A 12,142-nucleotide genomic window follows, 5' to 3' on the forward strand; every position below is an offset into this window, starting at 1 on the left:
GAAATATGCTTTTAAATCTGTGTTTATTGATATGTTATTGTTCAACGGGCTATGGGCCGGTCCGGCTTGACGGGCCCGCCCGGTACGCAAAAAGGCCCACGGGCCCGTGCCTGGGCCGGAGGTCAGGCCCGCAGGCCGGTAAGGCACGGCCCGCAGGGCACGACGGGCCCCCTCGGCCCGTTAGGCAACGTGCCGGGCCGGCCCGTTGCCCAGGTATAGTTGCAGTTCCTTGCGCCTGTCAATGGCCTAATAGTCACTATCCATCCGTATCAGTCACGTAACTGTTCTAGCGTTTACCCTAGGCCTTGTTTAGTTCCAAAATATTTTGCAAAATCGACACTGTAGCTTTTTCGTTTGTATTTGACAAATATTGTCCAATCATGGACTAACTAGGCTTAAAAGATTCGTCTCGTCAATTTCGACCAAACTATGTAATTAGTTTTTATTTTTGTCTATATTTAATACTTCATGCATGTGTCTAAAGATTCGATGTGACGGGGAATCTGAAAAATTTTGCAAAATATTTTGAGAACTAAACAAGGCCCTAGTAGCGGGATGATTATGGCATCTTCCTTTTTCCAATTGCTAGAAGAAGGGTGGTTAATTTCTCAACAATGGGTCGTACTGTTCTACTCGACGCAACTGAGCTGTTACGGGCTAATGAGCATGCGCGCGGCCATGTGCGTCCAGTGACTTCCAAGTCGTCCTATGACTGTCGACTACGAGTAAGCACCAGTGGCACGAACGCTACTGATCTCCTCTCCTTGACAGCGTGAGCCCAGCAGTACACCATTGAAGTTTTACAGTGGCGGTGCAGGGTTGAACACTTCCACACCGAAACTGCTCTGATTACACACCGGATGGGTCCGTCCAGGAGACTTGGGCCTTCTTTAGTTTCTAAATTTTTTTTCAAGATTTTTCATCGTATCGAATCTTTATACGCATACATGAAGCATTAAATATAGATGAAAATAAAAACTAATTGTACAATTTGTCTGTAATTTGCGAGACGAATCTTTTGAGCATAGTTACTCTGTAATTGGACAATAATTGTCACATATAAACGAAAGTGCTACAATAGCCAAAATCAAAATTTTTCGTGAACTGAACAAGGCCCAAGTCAAGTCAGCTGTTCGTTTCTTGTTTTTTTTCTTTTTCCTGTGACGGTCGAACGATCTCGAAGCTTGGTACTCACTTCACTTATACTCTACTCTGAGTTATCTCCTTGATCCTTGTACTGGATCAAAGTCACCGTGATGTTGAGCCTCCTTGATCCTTGACCTGTACTGGATCAAAGTCACCGTGATGTTGAGCCTATTCGTTTGAGCTCGAATTTATCTATCATTTATCAGTATTTTTCTCTTGCAACAAATCACCAAACAATATAGTTTCAACTATGGCTTCTCAAACAAGCGAACGAGCTCGTTATTCTCCTTGTAACGCAACTACCTGGTAATTTATCGATCAAGGAAAATAAGGCCGTGATGTGGGGACAGTCCTCACTACTTCAGGCCGTGTTTAGTTCTTGGGCCTTGTTTAGTTCCAAAATATTTTGCAAAATGGACACTGTAGCTTTTTCGTTTGTATTTGACAAATATTGTCCAATCATGGACTAACTAGGCTCAAAAGATTTGTCTCGTCAATTCCGACCAAACTGTGCAATTAGTTTTTATTTTTGTCTATATTTAGTACTTCATGCATGTGTCTAAAGATTCGATGTGACGGGGAATCTGAAAAATTTTGCAAAAATTTTTGGGAACTAAACAAGGCCCATGCAAAATATTTCGCAACACTGTAGCATTTTCGTTTGTTTGTGATAATTATTGTCCAACTATAGACTAACTAGGCTCAAAAGATTCGTTTTGTCAATTTTGACCAAACTGAGCAATTAATTTTTATTTTCGTCTATATTTAATACTTTATGCATACATCTAAAGATTCGATGTGACGATAAATCTTGAAAAATTTTGGGTAGAAGTAAAAAAGGCCTCAGTGCCCGTGGTACGGCAGCAGCAGGAAGGGCATGGCGCCATGGCGGGCGCCGGGCAGCCCGCGTGGAGGGATCGCGGCGTCGCGCAATTGGTACACTGTTTCTCGACGCCCGCCGGGCGATTCGCATGCGCTCATCGCGTCCGCGATATATTCGCTCTGATGGCGAAGCCCCTAGATATAAAAAGAGATCCCTGCTAGCTACTGCAGTTAATCACTCTCGGCATAGTTCGCGTGTGTGCGCAATTTGCCCAATAATAGTTTTAACAAAAGAAATGTAGATTTTAAAAATACTGTAGCAAGCTAAAACCTGTTGCACGAACCAACTAACTAACCAAGTAGCGACCAGCTGAACCAACACATAAAATCCGACCAGTTAGTGGACAGTGTGATCGATAAGTCGATTGGCACTAACCATGTTGCCCTGATAAACCAGATTACTGAATCAAAATTTTTAAGTTGAACAGCTCACAGGCCACAGATCAGACATACAGCTACGATAGGATTATAGGGGGGGAAAGAAAAGTCTTATATGCTAAGAATAACTCGATATCTCTCTTACAAGCACACAAGGAGCACAAAACAAAAGCAACACAAAGATATAGATAGTTGATGACATTGCTGAACTGCACTGTCCTTACACGTCTGCAATGGTCACCTCGACCTCAACGCCGGGCTCGATGGTGATGGAGGTGATCTGCTTCACCACATCAGGGGAACTGATTAGGTCAATCACCCTCTTGTGGATGCGGAACTCAAACCGATCCCATGTGTTTGTTCCTGACCAACAAATTAGAACGCGATCAGCCAAATTCATGACTTGACAACAAAAGTATGGTATCAATATCCCATTATATTCCATGTGCAATGCAAGAGCTTGATGACAGTCGCAGAGGTGGGCAATCTATGTAAGGACTCTCTATTTGACAAAATTTGTTCACTTAAATCAATTGTTTTTTCAAGAATTTGAAAAATAAGAAGGGGCCTTGGCCTGCCATTCTAGACTGCCGCTTCTCCACATTCTAGAAGATGGAATCACCAATAACTAAATCGTACTAAAATGTGTCAAACTGGCTTAGGTGTTACTATCCAGAATACGAAGTCTGAAGTTACTCAAGGCTACAGTGTACTTGAGATGGCATGAATTCCATTCCCACCAGAATTTGACACAGAAAACAGGGTAACATAAAACGAGGTGCATTGGGACCTCTGCTTCAAATTATAGCCCATTGAAGCTTTTCTAGATTCTACTAGGTGCATTGAGATATTGTGTATATCTAGGCGTATACCAAAAGCCAAAATGACCAATAATGAGGAACAGAGAACAGGGAAAACACAAAAATCGCCTACCAGGGTACCGGATGTATATAGTAGTTTTACATGTTACAATAGTAAGATAGGGATAAATCTATTTAGAAGAAAATGATATTCAAAAACACCAAACTAATTCAAACATAAAAATAGCAATATCATAATATTGTGCAAACTACAAGCATTTTAATGGTGAAGCACCTATTTATACTAGTGAATGTATACATATGTGTTCCTATTAATGAAAGCACTAAAAACTCAATCAATCAGTCAAATTAACCAAAACCAACCCAAACAATTTCAACAGCAGAGGCTAGGAAATAGCTCGATACCTTCACCGCAAGGGGACTTGCGGGTGGTGATGTGGAGAACCTTAGTAGGAATCCTGACAGGTCCCTTAACCCTCAGTTGCTTGTCCTTGGCTCCCTTCACCAAATCCGCACAAACTGAAATGTACCAGAAAGGAGAAATCCCACACAATTGTTAGTTCAAGTATTGAAAGCAACTCTGCAACGACAGTCCAATACTGAGTGGTGTAGCTTGCATCATAGCAAGTGACTGAATACAGTTTAATCAGCCTAATGATACAAGATAGTAAGGAAGTATATACAAAGTAAACGAGTGCAAACTTCAGTTGCCAATTCCTTCCTTCCATACCATCCAACATAACAATCAAAGCACTTAGGCGCTGCACTGCTTGTGCATAGGCAAACAGTAAATCGAAACGCGCATAGGAGTTTTGTTCAGATAACCAACACAATACAACGGTTCCCACACCCAGCAATTGTAACCAGCGACTAACTGTCTCATAGATTTGTACATGTTCTCGAGACTAGAACAAATTCGACAGGCAGATCTAAAGCATAATCATAAACATCCATCAACGGAAGCTTGTATACGCCATTACCACATACTCCAAACGAACTAAGATCGTTAGATCACATCAGAAAATATATATGAGTCTGAATTCATAAGGTTTGGTTATACCTTTCTCCAAGTTCTTGACGTTCTTGGATGAGAGTGTGATGCGGATGCGGTTGAGCTGCAGCTCGGGGGCATCCTCTACGCCAAGCTTCCCCTTGAGGCCGCCATAAACTGCCGCCGACGCCATGGTGCTCTTGAGCTTGGGGGAAGCGGGGGTCTTCGCTTACTCGCTCGGCTGCTCGGTCCAGGCGGCGCTGCAAGCTAGGGTTTCGCCCGAGGATGGGTTCGAGGCTACTTATATGAGAAGTTAACGGGTTGGCCCAAGTGGAATCAGGCCTTTAACGGCCCATTTAGTTGGACCCATCCCCCTAGAGCCCACTTCGCAGCACGATTCCACGCGGGGAAGGAGCCCGACCTCATGACACTGGCGCCGATCGCGTCTGGCCCATCTCTCGCTCGGGAACCGCTTCCCCGTTCTGCTCGAGGCGAGGCTCGCGCGTCGCGACCCGCGCAATCCCGACCTCGACCTGGCATGCGCCGTCGGCGCCACCTCGACCTCCGTCGTCGCCTCGGTTACCTCGGTCGCCTCCTGCGTATTTAGGCCTCGTTTAGTTTCAAAATATTTTGCAAAATGTGAATAGTACCAGTTTCGTTTGTATTTGACAAATATTGTCTAATTATAAACTAACTAGGCTCAAAAGATTCGTCTCGTCAATTCCGACCAAACTGTGTAATTAGTTTTTATTTTCGTCTATATTTAATACTTCATGCATACGTCTAAAGATTCGATGTGACGGGGAATCTGAAAAATTTTGTAAAATTTTTTGGGAACTAAACGAGGCCTTACTTTTGCTTTTACATTTATCATTTATCAGAATTGATTGGAGCTTGTAGGAAAGCTTATTTTAGCTTAGGCAGTCTTAGGGCTTGTTTAGTTCACCTAAAAAACAAAAAATTTCAAGATTTTTCGTCACATCGAATATTGCGGCACATGCATAGAGCATTAAATATATATATATATAAACAAAAGACTAATTACACAGTTTACGTGTAAATCATGAGACAAATCTTTTAAGCCTAGTTACTCCATGATTGGACAATATTTGTCAAATAAAAACAAAATTGCTACAATGTCAAAATCCAAAAACTTTTTAAATCTAAACAAGACCTTAGTAGGAATTTTTATAGTGTTGTTTGTAAGACTGCTATGTTATGTGAAATAAAATAAAATTTGGATGAAACATTCATTCTCAATGTAGAGTTTCATTCTATGGTTTTATGACATTTAATTTCAAGACTCATATAAAATTGGTAATCATGGCAAGAGGATTTTATCTAGATCAAACTCATCTCTTCTCTCTCATCTTAAATACACCGTCATGTCATAAAAAATGCATCGCTTTACTGGTTTGACCCAAAATTTGCACTCTTTCTTTAGGGGGAAACAACCCTCTTTAGTGTCTTTAAGATGTTTAAAAATAATAGGGTTGGTGATGTTCCCACAAGAAGGTCAAAGAGGAAGAATGAAAGAGCTCATCTCACAAGAGGCTCGAAGAAGAATAAACGAACTTACCTCACAAGAAGCTCAACAAATAACAAAATAGTTTGCAATGAGGAAGGAGAGACAACTGAGCTATTGGGCTCGGTCTGGTGGTCCTTCCTCTTTTGTGCTCATGTTTCTTACAGCTCTATCTGGGCACTGATAGTTGTGTTGTACTCCCTCCATCTCAAATTGTAAGTCATTCCAAAAATCTTGGAGAGTCATATAAGTTTGGCCAAATTTATATGATAAAATAATAATTATTATGATACCAACTAAATATCATTAGATTCTTCCTTAATTATATTTTCATAGTATATTCATTTTACGTTACAAATCTTAGTATTTCTCTCTATAATTTTGGTCAAACGTGAAAATGCTTTGACTCTCTAAGATTCATGTAATGACTTACAATTTTGGATGGATGGAGTATCATGTTTCTTTAATATTAGGTGTTTGGAGTGAGCTGAGTGAAGAAGTTGCATCAGGTTTGTCTAAAAGTGTTGTGTTACTTGCTGTAGTCGATGGTGATTATATGTGCTGTTTTACTCTTCTTTTCCAGACATATTAAACATTTGTTACTATAACTAACATAAATTATGATCTTGTGCAGAGCACAAGGTGCTATTTGCATACTCAGGCGTAGCTATAGATTGTGATGGAGATGCTACAAGGTTCATGACTTCAGCAAGCCTGGTTAAAGCTTTAAATGATAAAAGGAAAGACCATGATAACTTGAAGGTTGGTGCTGCTAATCATCCTTTACTAGTTTTTTATTTGTAGTTGTGATAATTGTGAACAGTGTTTACTCTTCTTTTGCTTCATCGCATAGATGGAAGTGTGCAATGAAGACCACGTTGTCATCGGGTTTTTGGGAGAATATGATTTGGGCCCTGTTTAGTTCCCCACCCAAAATTTTTTCATCCATCCCATCGAATCTTTGGACACATGTATGGAACATTAAATATAGATAAAAAAATAAACTAATTACACAGTTTAGTTAAGAATCGCGAGACGAATCTTTTAAGCCTAGTTACTCCATGATTAGCCTTAAGTGCTACAGTAACCCACATATGCTAATAACAGATTAATTATGCTTAATAAATTTGTCTTGCAGTTTCCTGACGAGCTATGTAATTTGTTTTTTTATTAGTTTCTAAAAACCCCTCCCAACATCCTTCCGACACATCCGATGTGACACCCAAAAATTTTCGTTCCCAATCTAAACAGGCCCTTACGTAGGACAACACTGCTCCTGTCAGTGTCGAGAATTTTTCTGATCTTCGCACCCTAGGATTCAATGATGTGTTCAAATTTCAGCCCCACAGCAAGGTTCTAGCTCTTGGCTGATCGCCACTGGTGGGATTCTGAATGATGATCCTATATGCCAAGATAAGCCTATGTCTTCCACTTGTAAAATCTCTAAGGTGCGTCTGCATTTTAAAATGAGTATTTTAATCTGTTTTTGTTATTATGTGCAGTAAAGTGTATCTGAGATAAGAAAGTGATGTCAGTCCTACTTACCTCTTGTTCACTTTATTTTTTTCTCTATCAATGCAACAGTGGCTATGATGTTAATCCAACTCGTCACCTAGACTGGACTCTTCCTGGGGATGCCAGCAAGTTTTGTAACAGGTATTCTAATACATGGCACGGCATTCTAATACATTTAGGCCTTGTTTAGTTCCAAAAATTTTTGGGAATTTGACAATGTAGCACTTTCGTTTGTATTTGATAAATATTGTTCAATCATGGACTAACTAGGTTTAAAAGATTTGTCTCGTCAATTCTGACCAAACTGTGTAATTAGTTTTTATTTTCGTCTATATTTAATACTCTATGCATGTGTCTAAAGATTCGATGTGACAGGAAATCTGAAAAAATTTGCAAAAATTTTTTTGGAACTAAACAAGGCCTTATATGAATGCCATTACATTGTGGCCATATAAACAGATTGGCTTTGTGACCATGCCACGGTGGTGGCGTCCTGAAGATTTGGCAAGATAGCCTGTTCGTTTGACTCGAATGTGTCAATCATTTTATTTTTTTATAGTCATGACTTTTCTGTGAAGCGTTGAATTAGAGATTTATAGAACAAGACCCCAGTACGTGCTGTTGTGACATCATTGCAGGGGTAGAAGCTTCTTTTCTAACATGTTAAACTGTTATTTCCATACACTTTTATTCGATGGACCTGTTATGGGTTGACAACATCCAGAACCAATCTGTTGCCTGCCTATTTTCAGAAACTGTGCGCGATTTCAGAAACTGCTGCTATTTTCAAATATTTGACATGTTCATGCTTGGGCTGTGCTTCGGTTGTACTGTTTGTCGTCACGGTGCTTTTGCGCTCGGGGAAAAGGGGGTTTTCACTTTCAGGCTTCCACGAAATTTAGATGCTCTAGAGTGGGGATTATTTCTAACGTGTTTCACTCGTCGGGTTCGCAAAAATTTTCAAGATTCTCCGTCACCTCGAATCTTTGGTCGCATACATAGAGCATTAAATATAGACGAAAATAAAAACTAACTGCACAATTTACCTGTAATTTGTGAGATGAATCTTTTGAGCCTAGACTCCATGATTGGACAATATTTGTCAAATAAAAACAAAATGCTACAGTAGCCAAAAACAAAATTTTTTACGAACTAAACAAGGCCTTAATTCATGGGATGATGGGTAGCAAGGCAAGTGGCAGGCACATGACTTTTTGAACAAAGATAACACATGGTAGGCACTAGTCAGGAAGCCCATTAGCGCTAATTATACGTTCCCGAATTCCGTGAAGCAAACAACGCTAATCAATACGGGATCAGAAGGGCCCATGCAACACCCAAACTGAACTTCATTCTAAACAGAGTAAATAGCTGTGCCATGATATACAAGGGAAACGATAATACATTTCCTTTCCCAATTCGACCTTCTATTTGTTAGATCAAAAGTACTCAACAAATTCCACACGATTCAGCATCATGCTCTACAAGTTACATTCTTGACCAGCAGCAAGACCTTTTCTCACCAAAAGAAACCATCGATGCAACTCCAGAGTCACCCAGGGATGTTAATCCTATAACATCGAGGAAGGAAAAAGGAAGAGAAAGTGTAGACGAAACAGTAGGCAAACCAAGTTGCATCGGTAGTGATTTACAACAAAATAAATCACACGATGCTCCCAAGGAACATGTTCCTGTTTCTAATGTCCATTTTCATGGCTCTCCTGTTCCTCCTCTGCATCCTCAAAACGCTGGTCGTCGATTTGAAGCTGCAAGCCAAAATACCAGTAATGTTAACTGAGAGTCTTATTTGTTTAATCATAATAAGAAATAAATACACCGGGACAGATACTGTTCCATTTTTTCAAACAATAACTGATTCACCACAGCAAAAAGTAGCCCAGAATCAAGATTAATTCAAAATTAATATCACAATAAATCCATGGCAACAATTTCTAACAGCCATATAATTCAGACAAACACTCATATTTGTGTTATATTATTGTTTTCAGCGTTCAGCTTTAATAGAAGACGTCAAGAATCAACAGATAGGCTAAATAAGGCTTATCTCAGATGGGCATTTGTTCCATTATATGCTTATACAATAGTAATGAAAACAAAACTTAAGATACAAAGAAATTCATTGGATACCTCAAGTACTGAACGAGTGAGGTCATATCCACCATTTTGACCTATCGGATTGGCACTGAAAAACTGGGGGGCATTTTCTGCATGCAAGGTAAGACATCTAAGTGCTGCTATCACATTAGAGCAAAAATGTAGAACAAGAGAAACAAAATGCTTACCATCAACCATGTCCTCATCATCATGAACCCAGCCACCATCAGACATATCTTCACCATGGAACCAACCATTCTCCTCGTCGCGCTCTGTGAATTCAAAAGATTACATAGATCTGCGACAGAACCTTTTAAGTATCAACTGTAAATTCATGGCTTACCAGCATTAGGATCAGGATTCAGTTCAGCACAATGACAGAAGACATCAAAAAGTGCATCCACTGAAGCTCTGTCAAGGATACAAGTCATGCAATGCCATGAACTATATAAAAAAGTTTGTACGATTAAAATAATCAACTAAAGTAAAGGTAGGCAGGTAATAATCTTAACCAGTTTCAAATTGGTAAAGTATACCCCTTGGATGAAGAAGGGACCAAGGTTTTTTTTTCAAGAACTCAAGAAACAAGAAAATTTAGTAGTTCGCTGATATCAGTTTTACAATTAAATTCACAAGGGTTATCTGTGAGAATTATTTGCATAACATAATTTAGTGCCTTGAATCAGTTCACTAGACCACGAGTCCTGGAGACTAAATCAGAAAGCACTTAAACTCCAGCATCAAGCTCAAGGCATAAAGACATGCTTGAAGGAAATATTTTAATGAGACAAGTTAATTCAAAAGGATACATTGACTGTGGTCTGCTAGTATGAGCCGCATTTCAGATACTTTAGATAGCTCTAGTTCATTTGCTTCAGGATTTGATTCACCAGCCTCCTCATCTGTACCTTCTGCTGCCTCAATCTTCAAATTAAATGCACAAAAAGTCAGACATTTAAACAAGAGAATATTAAAAACTAAACAACAGAAAAAAAACAGACAAATAATGGCTTACAGTGCACCTATTAAACACCAAAACAGATGCAGACTACTCATAATCAGGTTATGCAGCTATTAAATAAGGTAAGCAGGGTTGTTATTCACAAACTTTTAACCAACACAGCAGGGTGCAAAATGCACATTTGGAAGGGAAAAAAACAAGGAGTACCATACATCTTATGCAAATGAGGGTTAGCTTTCTCATAAACTCTAGCAACATCACTGGTCACATATCAATGAAAAAGCAATAGAGAAACCTCATACGAAATAAGACAGGTACTCCCAGCTATCACAAATGAGACAAAAAAAAGGTTATCAGCCACCTCCTCTCATGCAAATGGAGAACTTTAGTTCATCAGTGAAAAAATGCAACGAGTTTCAAACAGGCAAACAGTCCATAAGAACCTAGCTGACGGACCTTGAGTATATCCACAAGAGAACATCTGAGCACAAATGTCCCAAAGTACCAATCAAAACACCAAACGGTGCAAATCTATAAACACCAAATCCACAATCAACTTTGACTACAACTCAACTGCAATAGCCAGGAAACAAAATTACAACTACGCGCCGTGAGACACAAAGATCCTGCACCGAATAATCCATGATAATTCTATGATCTGTGAATCAGAGCTCCTTTTTCCCCAAAAGCTGAGGTGTTCTTAAAACATCCAGCAAACAGCAGCAGAACGTTTTCTGTAATTCCATAAGCAAAGGGGTCTCCCAGGAAGAGCATCTCAAGCTAAAATGCACGGCCTAACCAAATAGGCCACTACCAACTAGTACAAGCTTACAGCTAAGAACACTCTATAGATCCTAGACCAAGGTCCAAGTCAGTTCAATACGATAGGCCCACACTTTAGGAACAGACATCTCAACAGTTAGAACATCAGAGCTACACATGATCAATCTCTGATCCTATTGGACCTCAAAGGGAGCAAGTATCAGCAAACCGAGCGCTTGCTGCTCCAATCACCTGTGTGTAGATGCAGGGCGAGGGATACGCCTCCAGGTCGCGCGACACGGCGTGAAGCGTGATGTCGAGGAAGCCCACCGCGTAGCCCTTGCCCTTCTCCGCCTCGCTAAGCCAAATCATCCTCCTGGTTGAACCAGCCAGCAGTTAACGAAAGAATAGGCATCCGAAGAAGGGTCGCAGCCAACCAGCCATAATCTGAGCTCCATACCTGGTGGTGATGAACAGAGTCCCCGGGGACTCCGGTGAGCGGGGGCCAAGGGCGACAGCGACGGCGCGGTCCACGCGGACCAGCTCCTCGCCGGAGGCGGCGTTGAGACGGGGCGTGCCGTCGTCGGCAATGTCAGTGAAGAGCTGCAGTCCTGGAGCCATGGGTGGAAGCGGCGGGGAGGCCGAGGAGCTAGGGTTTCGGGCCTCAAAGGCTTCGGGGTGTGCGAGATTTGGGGATTCTTTCGGAAGGGTTTAGCGGTGGTGGACCGTGCCTGTGCCGTGCGTACGGCGCTGTGTGTTGGGAAATGTATTGTGCCGAGAAGTCGACGAAGGTCGAAGGGAGAAGGGACCAGAACGGTACAAATAGTAGCTCCGGCAGGGTTCGGCTCCGGCTTTTGACGGCTTGCTAAACGGGACTTAAAAACAGTTTTTTTAAAGTAAAATACACCGGCGGCCCTTTAACTTATCGTCGTGTGCCACTTTGGTCCATGAACTTGCAAACGCGAAAAAGAGGCCCCTAAACTTGTCAGCATGTGCCACTTTGGTCCATGAACTTGCAAACGCGAAAAAGTGCCCCCTGAACTTGT

The 12,142-nt window shown here is 41.0% G+C and overlaps 2 protein-coding genes across 2 annotated transcripts; both read right to left on the reverse strand.

Annotated features, from left to right (window-relative positions):
- LOC8078846 (40S ribosomal protein S20-2) lies at positions 2,386–4,500 on the reverse strand. Its single transcript, XM_002468129.2, has 3 exons — positions 4,288–4,500; positions 3,633–3,746; positions 2,386–2,769 (listed from the first exon to the last, which is right to left on the reverse strand). The coding sequence occupies exons 1-3, from the start codon at positions 4,409–4,411 to the stop codon at positions 2,627–2,629; spliced, it is 381 nt and encodes a 126-aa protein (XP_002468174.1). The 5' UTR covers positions 4,412–4,500; the 3' UTR covers positions 2,386–2,626.
- Positions 8,588–11,898, reverse strand: LOC8054339 (chloride conductance regulatory protein ICln). Its single transcript, XM_002468130.2, has 7 exons — positions 11,557–11,898; positions 11,349–11,472; positions 10,183–10,297; positions 9,717–9,776; positions 9,562–9,645; positions 9,407–9,483; positions 8,588–9,024 (listed from the first exon to the last, which is right to left on the reverse strand). The coding sequence occupies exons 1-7, from the start codon at positions 11,715–11,717 to the stop codon at positions 8,956–8,958; spliced, it is 690 nt and encodes a 229-aa protein (XP_002468175.1). The 5' UTR covers positions 11,718–11,898; the 3' UTR covers positions 8,588–8,955.

This window comes from Sorghum bicolor, chromosome 1 (genome assembly GCF_000003195.3).
Source record: "Sorghum bicolor cultivar BTx623 chromosome 1, Sorghum_bicolor_NCBIv3, whole genome shotgun sequence".
Taxonomy (NCBI): domain Eukaryota; kingdom Viridiplantae; phylum Streptophyta; class Magnoliopsida; order Poales; family Poaceae; genus Sorghum; species Sorghum bicolor.

What these genes read in the sequence shown, in the direction of transcription:
- LOC8054339 (XM_002468130.2), bottom strand. Translation starts at nt 11,717, where the DNA reads ATGGCTCCAGGACTGCAGCTCTTCACTGACATTGCCGACGACGGCACG. An exon ending in ACTCTGTTCATCACCACCAG is followed by an intron (nt 11,473 to 11,556) that starts GTATGGAGCTCA and finishes TGGTTCAACCAG; the next exon opens with GAGGATGATTTGGCTTAGCG. An exon ending in CGCCCTGCATCTACACACAG is followed by an intron (nt 10,298 to 11,348) that starts GTGATTGGAGCA and finishes TTTAATTTGAAG; the next exon opens with ATTGAGGCAGCAGAAGGTAC.
- LOC8078846 (XM_002468129.2), bottom strand. Translation starts at nt 4,411, where the DNA reads ATGGCGTCGGCGGCAGTTTATGGCGGCCTCAAGGGGAAGCTTGGCGTA. An exon ending in CGTCAAGAACTTGGAGAAAG is followed by an intron (nt 3,747 to 4,287) that starts GTATAACCAAAC and finishes GGTACATTTCAG; the next exon opens with TTTGTGCGGATTTGGTGAAG. An exon ending in CAAGTCCCCTTGCGGTGAAG is followed by an intron (nt 2,770 to 3,632) that starts GTATCGAGCTAT and finishes TTTGTTGGTCAG; the next exon opens with GAACAAACACATGGGATCGG.